Source organism: Chamaea fasciata, unplaced genomic scaffold (assembly GCF_029207755.1).
Source record: "Chamaea fasciata isolate MVZ Bird 193981 ecotype frontalis unplaced genomic scaffold, bChaFas1.0.hap1 SCAF_8, whole genome shotgun sequence".
Classification (NCBI taxonomy): Eukaryota; Metazoa; Chordata; class Aves; order Passeriformes; family Sylviidae; genus Chamaea; species Chamaea fasciata.
The window spans coordinates 22,769,171-22,781,514 of NW_027094093.1; the positions used below are offsets into that span (position 1 = coordinate 22,769,171).

The 12,344-nt window shown below is 43.1% G+C and overlaps 1 protein-coding gene across 5 annotated transcripts in view; it reads left to right on the top strand.

Moving 5' to 3' along the window:
• The window catches only part of RBMS1 (RNA binding motif single stranded interacting protein 1), a 140,216-nt gene that overhangs the window by 43,549 nt on the left and 84,323 nt on the right, over window positions 1-12,344 (top strand). Inside the window, exon 1 of one of the 5 annotated variants that reach the window (XM_066190073.1) lies at window positions 8,563-8,872. The exons of 3 other annotated variants lie outside the window; for them this stretch is intronic. In XM_066190073.1, coding sequence (XP_066046170.1) covers window positions 8,810-8,872 — 63 coding nt within the window. In that variant the 5' untranslated portion in view covers window positions 8,563-8,809. Of the gene's footprint in view, window positions 1-8,562; window positions 8,873-9,099; window positions 9,469-12,344 lie in introns of those variants that run through there. One more of the 5 variants, XM_066190075.1, reaches the window with a different exon arrangement.

The window sequence follows — 12,344 nt, forward strand, 5'->3', positions numbered from 1 at the left end:
TCTTGCAGTACATCTGCATAACACGTCTGTGGTCTGGTTGTTGCAATAACTTCACTTTTCTGGAATATGATTGGAAATCTATTGTTAAAAAATGGTTGTCAGTGAAGATGTTTGGAGTTAAATTCCACGAGGGAGCCTAGACTGAGCAACGCCTCCTCCCAGGAGGGACGCACACATTCCCACCCTGCCTTCCCCAGCTCTGTGCTCCTACCACTTCACTTGTGATAGTCCTGTTGGACACCTCAGTGACCCATCTCAGCTCCCTGCCATGGCAGAAAGAAAAGCTGCCAGGTTAGTGCTTTGAATCAGTGAACAAAAGGAGCAGTGGATTAAGCAAAGGGCTCATAACCATGAAGCTCAGAGCAGGAGGGGGAAAATGAGTAGAAGCTTTCTTCCTTTTCAGCATCTCTAAGCATTAAATATATTGAGGAATAAACTCAGTAAATCACAAAAGCACAGTTAAGTGCTTTCATTCTGGGTGAAAATCTGGGACTTGCTGGTAAATCTATTGATCAGACCAGGATTTCATTTCAGGTTTTATCTTTGATTTATGTGCATTGGTATTCGTGAGCAGACCTTTGAAATAAGGTTGTGCAGTATCTGATAAATACTTTGAATCCAACTCAAGAGAATGTGTTGAAAACAACTCTAAGAACCTATTTACCTAAATAAATGTAAAACTTAATTATGATGCAATAAAATATTTTCCCACCATGATTTGTGCTGCTGCCAGCCCATGACACTTAGTATGGAACATTAGTAAATGAGTCTGTGAGTTACTCCCTGAAATAAATTGTCCTAGCCATCTTGATTAATTTACTGATTACTGAACATAAATATTCAGATCCTATCTGAATTTAAATTACGGAAACTCAAATGCTGACAGTGAAGACATAGACTTGGGGTAGCAATGCAGTTGGTTGCTAGTTTAGCTCAGAGTAGAAGTGGCGGAAACCCCGTTTGCAGCTGAGGGATAGACAGTGTGTCAGAAGATGGCTTTGCTATTCAGTTCCTGCTTTTCACCTGTCTGTGGTGCATCAGCCACACCCTACACCTTCAGGATCCTATAGCCCTTAGGGGGAGGGATGCATCAACAGGAGCTGCACCCTTCTTTCACCTCTGAGGGTAGGCTCTGCAGGTTACTGGGGCATGGAGAACCTTCCAGTGCCAGTCCTGAGTGCCTTGATGGTGGACGTCTTTCATTGCGGTGACCATGAGCCAGATGACCTTTACGGACACTGAATTTACATGGGAGGAAGAATTTTCTTGTTCTGAAGATCTGTCTGTTGATGGTTTTGTTCTGTGCTGTATTGATGTTGTGGGAGTGCTGGAAATGTAGCAAGTACACAGTTTCAAAATTCAGAGGGGTAGAGCTTGTACTTTTAGAGGAAAAATACAATTCACAGCTTCTTTGGCAAACTGAAATACATAATGCCTCTCAGAAATGTAAGCTATTCCAGGTACTTCAGGAACTATTCTATCAAGGTTTATATGGATATTTTTATTTTAAAGATATTGAAAATGAGATAAGATTAAGGCTTATTATTGAATGTTTGTTTAACTTCTGACACATGACTTTGTTTCTTCACTTTGTACTCTCAATTGGGTCATTAAAATCAGGTTGTGCATTATAAACAAACATCTTTTTGTTTATAGGTGATTATAAAACAAACACGGAGGGTAAACGCTGTAATTTTGGAACAGATAAAATTTATATGCCCCTTTGAAATCTATATTTAAATTAGTTTCTCACACTCCAGCCAAGGTGATGTAAGTGGACCCCAGAGAGCTGGTACAGTGTTGATGCTGTACTCAGGGGAGTTGGAGCACTGTAAAGACATTTGCAGGTCAGAAATGAAGTTAATTGGCAGGGAGCTGTGTGAGGACAGGAAAAATTTGCACAGTGCTTGTCAGTGGGTAGACCTGTCAGTTCTTCACTTGACTACTGGTATTTGTCTAACAAACACGGCAGGACTTTGTTTCAGGGAAAGGGAAAATAAGCAAGAGGAGCTGTCTTACGGCAACAACTTTGGAAAGAGTGGTGTTTTGTGGTTTTGTTCTAAGGTACCCACGTGTATGCACCTACTGTACACAGTCCCCAGTCTGGCTCGTCACTGCTGCTGGTGAGCCTGCTGTCTGCAGCAGAGCTTTGCAGAACAGGACCTGCTCTGGCTTTTCCTCAGGTAGTCTTCAAGCCCATGCTTGAGTGTACAAGCCTGGTTTTGCATTAGTGATGGCAACTCCATCTTTGTGATGTATCTCATCATACATGACTTTCTCTGTCTTCTTCTTTTTTTTCCGCGTGTGTTATGATTCCTGCCTGCTCCTCGTTGCATTAGTACCAAATCTGCTTACAATGCAAATAGTGCCTGTTTCATTCAAGGCTTCAAAATGTATGTCCCTGTTTATAGATGTGTAAAGACCAGGGAAGAGGCTGAATATTTTTTTTTCCATAGCAGCCGTGCACTGACAAATCTGAAGCTATTTCTTAGCCTTAGATACCAAAATAACAACACACAAAGGAATAAAATTTATGTCTGGCTGATTTGGTCACACCTTCCACTCTAACCATTGTGCAGTGATTTATCTTTTCATTGTCATTAACTATTCTCAATCTTTAAGCATATTTTAATTGTAGGAATCTTTTAATTTCTTTCTTATTTCTAAAATTCTCATGAAATAGTAACCATTCGAGCCTGGTCAATATTGTGAATAATGTCATCCAAGAAAACCCAGCACACCAAAATCAAACATATTGTGACTAGAAAGAGCCTTTTTTCTGGTTAAAAAATGGAATATATTACCCTGCTTTAGAACCCCATTAAGTGAAGTTTTAGAAAAAATATTTGTGCATTCCCAGATTTTGCTTCATCTTTTATTAATATCTGCATTAAAATGTAAATATGTAAATATATGAAAATCAAATATCTTCATGGAGTCATTGTTTCCTAGAAAATACTTAGAAAATATTTTTGCTTACTTCTTCTATTGTTCTATAAATTTATTCTGCACAAAATGTAAAAATACACAGTCAAAAAGCATGTCAAAAGAGTAAGCTATTCTTAGTAGTCTCTGTTAAAAAATAAATATTATTCAATATAATGTTGATGAACTTTCTACATAGTTAATAACAAAGCAGAAAAAGCAATATGGTTTGTCATTGTGGACAGTCTTTATTATTTTATTCTATAATGTATTCAGAAATGTTTACACACTTTGCTTTATAGTTTCAAACTATATCAAATGTCTGGCAACATTATCAGGCTAATGGCAGAAATGAGATCTTCAAGAGTCATTTCAGTTCATTCCACAGATGAGGATTGGATTTTGCCTTGTGTTTTAATTACTGATTATGAGCAGCCTCCTTAAATTTCTCTTACATAGTAATCTTTTACAGTAATTATGTTTCATACTTGTGCTTCCCAGAATATACAGGGTATATTTAGGAAGGGGATTTGTTTGACAGTGGAAATGCTTCTATAAAGAAGTATCTTGTCGTGTCTTTCAAATAATAAATAGTGCTTTCCATAATATAAAATGCTGGCATGGCATTAACACGAGATTGTGTTGCTCACTGTGTTCATATTCTTAATACCAGTCATCAGTGAAGGAATGGCAACAATTATGTATAATTGTGCAATTTATATTAAGTGTCTTTCCAAGAACATTTAAGGAAGCATGGAAGGAATGAACAGCAAGCCAAAATGAATAGGAGTCAAAGCATGTCACTGGAGGTGCAACCCCAGTGGCCACAGCAGATGCATTCTGTGAGCACTGCAGGGAGCAGAGAACTGCTCTTTTTTTCACAGTCAGCTGTTGGATTTAAGTGAAAAACCTCTGCAGTTTAGATGATGGAAAAATCAGAGACAGGTTGGAGGACTCCCAGAGAGAATGAGCTGATGTGTTCAGATTAAAAAAATCTATTACACTGATTGTGCACATGTATTTTATAATGAGTGATAATACGGCATTTTTTATCATATTCTAGTGTAGAGTATAAGTAATTTGGTACTTTGGTACCAGTATATTTGAAATGGTACAGCTGGAAAAGATTATTTGTTTTCCCTTTTCATGGAACATCATGGAGATTTTTTTTCTTCTTGTTGAATATATTCATGTGATTATTTTGAAGACTGCATTCTTAAACAACAGCTTCTCATTGTGTATGCAATACCTCACTCTTAGCAGATCATATACTTCTGCAGAAGTCATTGTTTCATAATAATTTTCTCTTTTTTTCTTTAAAAAGGAAATTTTACAGAAGATTTTAAATATAAAGTGTTTGGCATGTTCACAACATTACTATGTCCCATTTCTACTGACCTCTCCTCATCCTCACTTAGCTACAGATTTGTTTCATTACCTGTATGCTGGGAATAGGTAAAGAAAAACAATTAATATGAGATAACTTATCTCTGAAGGAGCTTCCCATATAATGAAGTTTACTCTATTCGTTTCAGTTCTAATTGATGAATTTAAGCCAAAAATTAAAAATCTGCTTCTGTGTGATACTCAGCTTCACGTATCCCTTTATTAACACTTTACAGGAAATGCTTAGTAGCTCTCAAATTTCAGCCCTCCTTTCTGTTTCCTTGGCTGGCATAGGGTATTTAAAAGTATTTTTGCATTGTTGTGGCTCAGCTTCCTGCCACAGTTTTATTCTTCCTCAATATGACTGGGTGTGATGAGAGGATGGATGCCCAGGGAACTGAGCATTGTGGCGACAGGCTCCTCAGTATCCTCAAGGTGGGGAAATGAGGTGCCCACAGTCACTTTTCCACTACTGGGTCTTCAGAAGGCCCTGAAGTACCAGGGGAGCAGAGCTGTAAGGAAAATCAGGAGGTCCAGTCTGGACTCACAGGGGTTTGTGATAGACTGTAAGTTTCCCATTTAAAGCAGATCCAGGGCTGAGAGACCATCTGTCCTACAGAGGCACTGAATGCCCTGAGGGGAAATAGCTACTTTGGTTGAATTTTGAGATAAGTAAGGGAAGCCATGAATTTGATTTAGACCAGAAATGGTAAAGTAACAGCTTAAATGCTTAGAACTGTTTTTAAAATAATGGTTTAGTTTTGCCAGTCTGCTATTTGTTAAGATTGATAAACATTACTGGAAAGATTCTTGAGTACTTTCAGTTGTCTCCAGGTTTCCAGGCAAGTCTTTCTTTCTGTATTTACACCGTCGCTCTGCAAACCTACAAGCAAACAAACAAAACAGAACATGTAAATTGCTACACTGTATTTCCAAAATGCACCAGAGCTGCTCATAAGTTTTCCTTTTTTTCCTGAATCAGCAACTCTGGGTAATTTAAAGAAGCTCTGAATGCTTTATAGAGGCACTCTTGGACCCTGTAGTCACCTTTTTCCCTCAGGATCGAAAGGAATTGCTCATTTATAACTGCAAGCAACAATATGCCTCACTACCTGCAGGTCTGTTCACACCTGTTGTATGCAGTTAATAACAAAGTCCTTGAAAATATGATTTTTGTGATCATATTTGCATACATTTTATAGATTAGGTATCTCAGTTTTGGCATTGCTAAGTCAGTAAGACTGAGACTGTTCTTTGCAAACAAGGCATGCTTCTTGCATCTCAGAAAATATGTAGGAAAACTGTTGTCAGTATTTGAACTGATATATCACTGCACAAGTACTGAAAAGTCCAGGCACTTATCTTGAGCTTTATCTACATAATCTCAAATACAGGGTTTTACAAAGAAATAATTTTGCCTATGTTCTGGGGCTTCAGATTGGAAGGGACCTCAGGGCATCTCTAGTCCAACCTCCAGCCTGAAGCAGCATCAACAAAAAGATCAGGTCAGGTTGCTTTGGGCTGTATGCATTCTGGTCTTGAAAATGCTGAAAAATGGAGAGTGCACAGCCTCTCAGAGCAATGTCTGACTGTCCTGATGTCCAGTCAGAAATCTCTTGTTTCAATTTAGCTCTGCTGTCCCTTTCTCTCCGGACACACTGCTGTAAGGAGTCTGGCTCGGTATTGGTGATAACATTGTCAAATCTATTGGAAAGCAGGTATTTCCCTGTTTGAGACAAAAATGGAGACAGATTACTCAAGCCTTCTAAAAAGAACAGATAATGTTGATAGGCACATTAGCACGTAGGAAATTACATCAAGTTTTCTTCCCAGAAAATTCTGTAATGAGTTTTTCCTTAACAAAAATAATCAGATACTGTTAGATTGTGATCTAGTAGATGTTTGCAGGATTATATTTGTTGTTATGTGTTTTCCTAATATGTTAGGGAAGAGAGTGCTGGTAACTGAGAGAAACGTGCCACATACTGAATCTAAGAGGGGGAAATCTCGTCCAAATCACAGGAAGCCTTGGGACATGTGGCTGCAGAGAGGGCAAGACGGGAGCGTTTCAGATACTGCTTTGGAATATTCTTGAGAGCCTTCCCTGGTTGGTATGACAGTGAATTAGACCCATTCGAGCATATAGTGTTTACATACCTCCAGCCTCTTCCCTGGGGGATGGGGCAGGAAGAGGAGAGGGAAGGAAGCAAGGGATGATTGATGGCTTTTGAAAAGCTTTTCGCTGCGAGGGGAAGGTGTGGTCACTATACACATCTCCAGCTAACAAAGCCCTCCCGTAGGTGGAGCAGATGTAAGCTTTGTCACCCCTTTGGGGTGACGGCAACACTGTCCAGAAAATATTTTTCTTGTTTTTTAGTTGGGAATAGAGATATGAGCAGGAGAAGTAGCCTGTCACTGTTCCAGTTTGTACTGTTTTAAAAGAGTTCTTCAGCACTGAGTCTGATGGTGACGTCTGTGACCAAGGGGCTGAAATAAGTAAGATCAGAGTAGAGATCGACTGCTGCGTGTGGTACATCTCAGGAAGGCATGAGCACACACAGCTACATTTCTGTCAAATTATGCCACAGGTACATGAGCATATTAAGCCAATATAATCTGATACTGCTGCCAAAACAAGCACTCATATCCACCCTCTTGCCCCTGCCTATTTTTGCTCACTGCTTCCTCCATCCATTACAGTGGCACAAGCAGCAGCACAGTGACATGCTGAACCCAACAAAGGAAATGATCTGGAAGAAAATTAACCTGATCAGAGAAAAAAGAAAGAAAAAAAGGTTTCACCCCGAATCAGTTGCTCAACTGTTGCTTTTTCAGCATTGATGCCAATTGATGTTGTTGTGAAGCAGGCATGAGGCATTAGCCACACCAGGGAATCTGAATTTATCCTAGCATTAAGCCTATGTGCTAGCTTTATGCCAGCAGTGGGAATACAAATGTTCCATGATCCAACACAGAGTTAGGGTAGTACAGACAGACAGTACCTGACCTGACATAAAGTCTGCCGGTACAAACTTATGCCATCAAATATTTTCCAGTGCTAGTGATCACGATGTGTCTGCAATGCTTTTCATCCAGTACTAGCAGACCTTAAACTTATGTTATCAAATCGAGGCCAAACGGAATGAGGTCCATTTTAAGACTTGAAAGAGGGAAAAAAAGGAAAGTTATGCAGAATGTAGTTTTGCCAAGTGTTGATGCTTTCCTATTGTTCGCTGTATTCAGATGGGCTCTGGTCTGTAGTAGCAATGTATTAGGATACCAAAATAGTTAGAGATTATTTCTAGGGAAGTCAGTAATTGAAAATTATATGTTTTTGTAAATATTAGCATTGTCAGATGTTATTTGGCTTTTCAGTAATGAACTGCCTGGCAATTTTTTGTTTCTTCACAGCTGTTTCTCATGGCCGTGTTGGGGTGTATGGGATTGGGGCCACTGTATTGTCAGAAAGAGGAAGAGAAACTAAAAGGTGCCTGATGATGCATGTCTGTGACAGAAGTTCTGCAGTGATCAGTCAGTGGCCTGACAGAGCTATAGCTCTGGACTTTCTTAGAAACTAGATTGTCAACATCAGTGGGTAATGTAAATATAGTAATGTAAACAGTACAGACTACCAGGAGTGAAATTGGGAACTCCTTGACTCGGTATGTCCTACTCTTACAGCCTAAGAACTGTAACGTTTCCTAGGCCGAAATTTCGTGAAGCAACTAAGAATTTCCCCTCGCTTCCCAAACGCTGCGTTGAGGCACTGGAGAGGGCTGTGACCGGATGTTCCTCCCCCCTCCCCATCCCTAGTCAAGAAAAACTTAAGAGAGTTAAAGGGCGCAGTGTTTATCGCCTCGGAGCTGTCAGCCCCGCAGTTGGGGGGTGCACCAAAGGCGGCTGTCCCCGCTGCAGCCGGGGCGCCGCGGGATGTCCCGCTCCGGCCGCTCGAGGGTCGGGACCCCGCCGGGCGCGCCCCGCGGCGGAATGCGCGGCACGCGGGCCCGCCGCCCCCCCGCGCCCCTCTCAGGCGCAACCATTGCTCGGCGCGGGGGGGTCCGCGCCCGCCGCCCCGCTCCGCGCCTGCCCTGGCGCCGCGCCCCGCTCCGCGCCCCCCTCTCCGCGCAGGACGGGGCGGGGCGCGAGCACCGCGCCCGCTGCGCGCTTCCCCGCCGCGGCCAGGCGCTTCCCCGCCCGCTCCCTCCCTCTGCTGGGCGGTGGTTGAGGCCGGCGGGAGGTGGGGCCGGGCCGGGCTGGGCTGGGGCAGCCGGCGGCGGTCAGCGGGGGCCCGTGGATGGCAGCCTGGGCGGCCGCCGTGGGGTAGGGTCGGCGCGGAGCGGCGCCGGGCAGGGCGGAGGCCGAGCGGAAGATTCGCGGAGCCGCAGCCGGTGGAGAAGGCACGGAGGCGGAGAGCGCCCTGCAGCCCCGCCGCGCCGCAGCCCGGCGGCCGCCAAAGTTGCTCCCCATCCCGAGGGGGAGCGGGGGATCAGGCGGGGCGATGATCTTCCCCAGCAGCAACAGCAGCGCGGCGGGCGGCGGTCGGACCCCGTATCGGAAGCAGGTAAGGGGCGGGGGGGGGGGCGGTGGTGGGTTTGTGGCTCCCCCGCGTTCCCCCCGCAGCCCCGAGGTGCTGGGGGAGGAGTGGGGAGAGGGGTGGCGACTGGCGTGAGCTGCGCCTTGCAGCCTGCTGACTTCTCGAGAGCTGGGATTTGAAAAATGAAACTCTCTTCTGCTTTTTTTTTTTTTTTTTTTTTTTTTTTTTTTTTTTTTTTTAAAACCTTCTTTTAAGAGCCGCGCCTTGACCTTGGCGAGTGCCGGGTCGGCCGCCGGCGGGTCACCTTCGCGGGGCGTGCGGGGCGGTGCGGGGCGGCCGCCGGGCGGGTGCCGGCCCCGCCGAGCTCGGCAACAGGTTAGAAAGGACCCGATGTCGCAACAGCGAAACTTGGGGCTGGATGTTTTTCTCTCGGCGTGAAATGAGCGAGGGGATCCGGGTGCATTTTTTCTTTGAAACAACCCTCCAGAAAACCTCCGCCGCCCTTCGGGTGCGCCCCAGCTCCCCCCGAGGGGGGCACAGGGGGACCCTGGGGCATTTTATGGGCAGAGAGATCTCTCTGATAAGCTCGGAGCACTCGCATCTATGGAGCTGTACTGAAAGAGGTATTTCTTTGTTTGTTTGTTTAGTCTCTGGAAATAAAATATTTGAAATAGTTGCATTACAACTTTGCGTTTGTCTTTGGCTGCACTTTTCACGCACACAAGACGCGATGTTGGTATTAATCTTACATTATTTACTGCTTAGTGCATTAGTTTTCATTGACTCTTCGATTAAATTTAAAAAAAGAAACGAAAAAAACTTACTTTTTAAGTTAATGGGAAGGCGTGCTCTCTCTGTGTGCCAGAGGGTAAATGGAGTAGAGGTCACTGACAAGCTACCGGCTTGACAAAGCATGCCAAAAATACTATGGCAGGCTTCTTTCCAGGTGAGGAAAAAAAACCTGTTCCGTGTCTGCTGCACTTCGTAGCTGAAACGAGTAATTTGACGGGTTCAGTCAGCAATACTGGGGAAGTTTGTCCTATTTTGCTTGGGGTCAGAATGCATTAAGGGTAGAAATAGGAAATCAGATATCACTGCTGCACACAATGAAGGGCTTCATATAGATAATAAGGACATAGGCTTGGAAATTTCGAACTCTTGGTGCGTTGTTGGGGTGACCCATCATCTGTGTGGCTAACCTGCATGACAGTGAAAGTTAGAATCTCATTTTTTCTTGGAGCTTAAGTAAAAATTGCTATTTCCTTTCCCCTCCCTATTATTTTATAGAAATATCTTTTTGATAAGAATCACTGGTGTGTTGTCTCAGCAGTGCTCTGCCGATGCTGCCCAGCAGTGCATGGAGTTATCTTTGCATCTTGTACTCCAAGTGTTCAAGTCCATACATAACAAAACATGCTTATTGTGTGTGCTGGTTTTGGTTTGTTGTTAATAAATGTCCTGGATACGCCCATGCTGATCATCTTGTCTTGTCTGGTGCTCCTGCATAGTTTGTAAATGAAGCCAGTGCATCAGATACAATTTCGCGCTCTCCCAGAGAGGACCATTAATCAAGGAAGGCCCCTTGTGTGGCTGAGCCGTGTGTCTGGTGTGGGGCAGGGTGTTGGCAGGAGCCGAGGGCAACGGGGCCAGGCCTCGTGCTGGCAGGACTGTGTTTTGTGTGTGGATGTGAGTTTGCCTGCTGGTCTGGAGCAGGCTGATAAGATGCTCTTCTTTTCACAGTGTACTCCTTAGATTCAAAGAGCTAAAAGGGCTGACTGAATCAGAAAAACAAACAAACCCTTTTCCCCCAATAGGCAGAGAAGGCAATGAATGCAGGGGTATTATGTGGGCTTAAGACCCTGGGTACCAAAGGTTTCTTTTGTTAGTGTGTAGCCATTCTCTGCTCAAACACTTCCTACATAAGGAGCCAGGGTCTGTGTTTTTCTCCAGTTAAGTCCATGGAAAACTCCTATTAACTTCATTCATGTAGACTGACGTCGATTAGCAGTTGGCTTTCTGATCTCCCTTTCACTCAGACTTCACCTGCAGGGGTGAGCTGATGTCAAACAGTGCTGAAGAGCGCTGCAAGCCTAATTTTTTAACTCCTGATAATTAAGAAAGGTTGAGATTAAGTCTCTGTATGCTCTGTGTAACCCATATTCAGACAGTTGCATTGTAGTTGAGCTTTAGCCTGAGATACTAGGTAGTGTTAGTGCAGGAAAAGTTGTCAACCAGTGTCTCTAAAAGGAGTAACTGGATTTCCTATGCTAACAGTGTGTAGTATGTGAAGCTGAAACAATTTTAAGGGACTTAGAAATGAAAATCTTTTGAGCAGCTTGTATGTTTCTATTGGTATTTTAATACTTATCAGAATAATAAAAGAGCACTTCATGTATAGTACTATCCCATTTCATTTTTAAGAATCTGTAGCAGATTCAGTTGAAAAAAATGAGTGATTAACTGATAAAAAGCAAGGTGACACTAACCCAATTTATTTTGAAGGCATTGTAATGTAATGTGGCTTTCTGCCTTAATTTAAAACATTGACAAACGCCATACAGGTAGAGTCGGTTCAGATCTGTACCCATGCTCTCTTTTTGTTTTCCCAAATAACTATGTTTTGTTTTATAAACAAATCTGTGCTTATAATACTATGTTTGTTACCTGTTGTATCTACACTGAACAACTCAGGCATGTAGGAGTGAGTCAACATTCTCAGTTTCAGGTCAGATTTGATTGGCCTGATCATCTTCTCTCTTCCATAGTACTTGTAAGAGTACTAAAATGTGTTCTCTGCTCAAAAGGATTTCCTGCATTATGGGCAGACAGGCATATTAAAAATACTCTTACCAGGCTTAAAATTGAGATGTTGCTTAAATGAGTGACAGTTCATCTGAGAATTAATTTGAAATGCAGATGTGGGTCTTGTTAAAGAATGAAACCCACACAATATCTGCAATAATAAGCTATCACAACACTCACAGCCATACATCCTGTCTGAAAAAGATAGGTGTAAGCTAATATTTTTGCTATCAAGGCTACTTGAGCTATTGCAAAGAATGCACGTGTGTGCATCCGTAATGAAAAGGAAACAAAATGACATACAATACACTGCTTAACACAGGCTTTTTTAGCTCTAGGTTTGTTGAGAACAAGATGTTTCTCTGTCCCTCCTCCCACTTTTGTCATTCTCATGTAAATCGGGAGGCGCTCCTCTGAAGTAAATATTTCTACTCTCTGTAAAATTATCGTAAATGGAAAATTAGGCTTTCTCCTGCCATCTGCTCTTTGAATCAACAGAGCTGCTCCAGCTATTTGATTAGGGATTTTAAATCACTTTGTGCAGGGAGGTTCCTCTGCTCTCAGGTTTCTCCAAGAGGAAGCCAGAAGCAGCTCTGGAGGCCTGGGAGGGAGGTGATTGCAGGGTCCTACCAGCGCAGCCTGGGTGCTCAGCCCAGTGTCTGTGCCTTTTAACAGCTTTGCCCAGTAACAGTGGTTC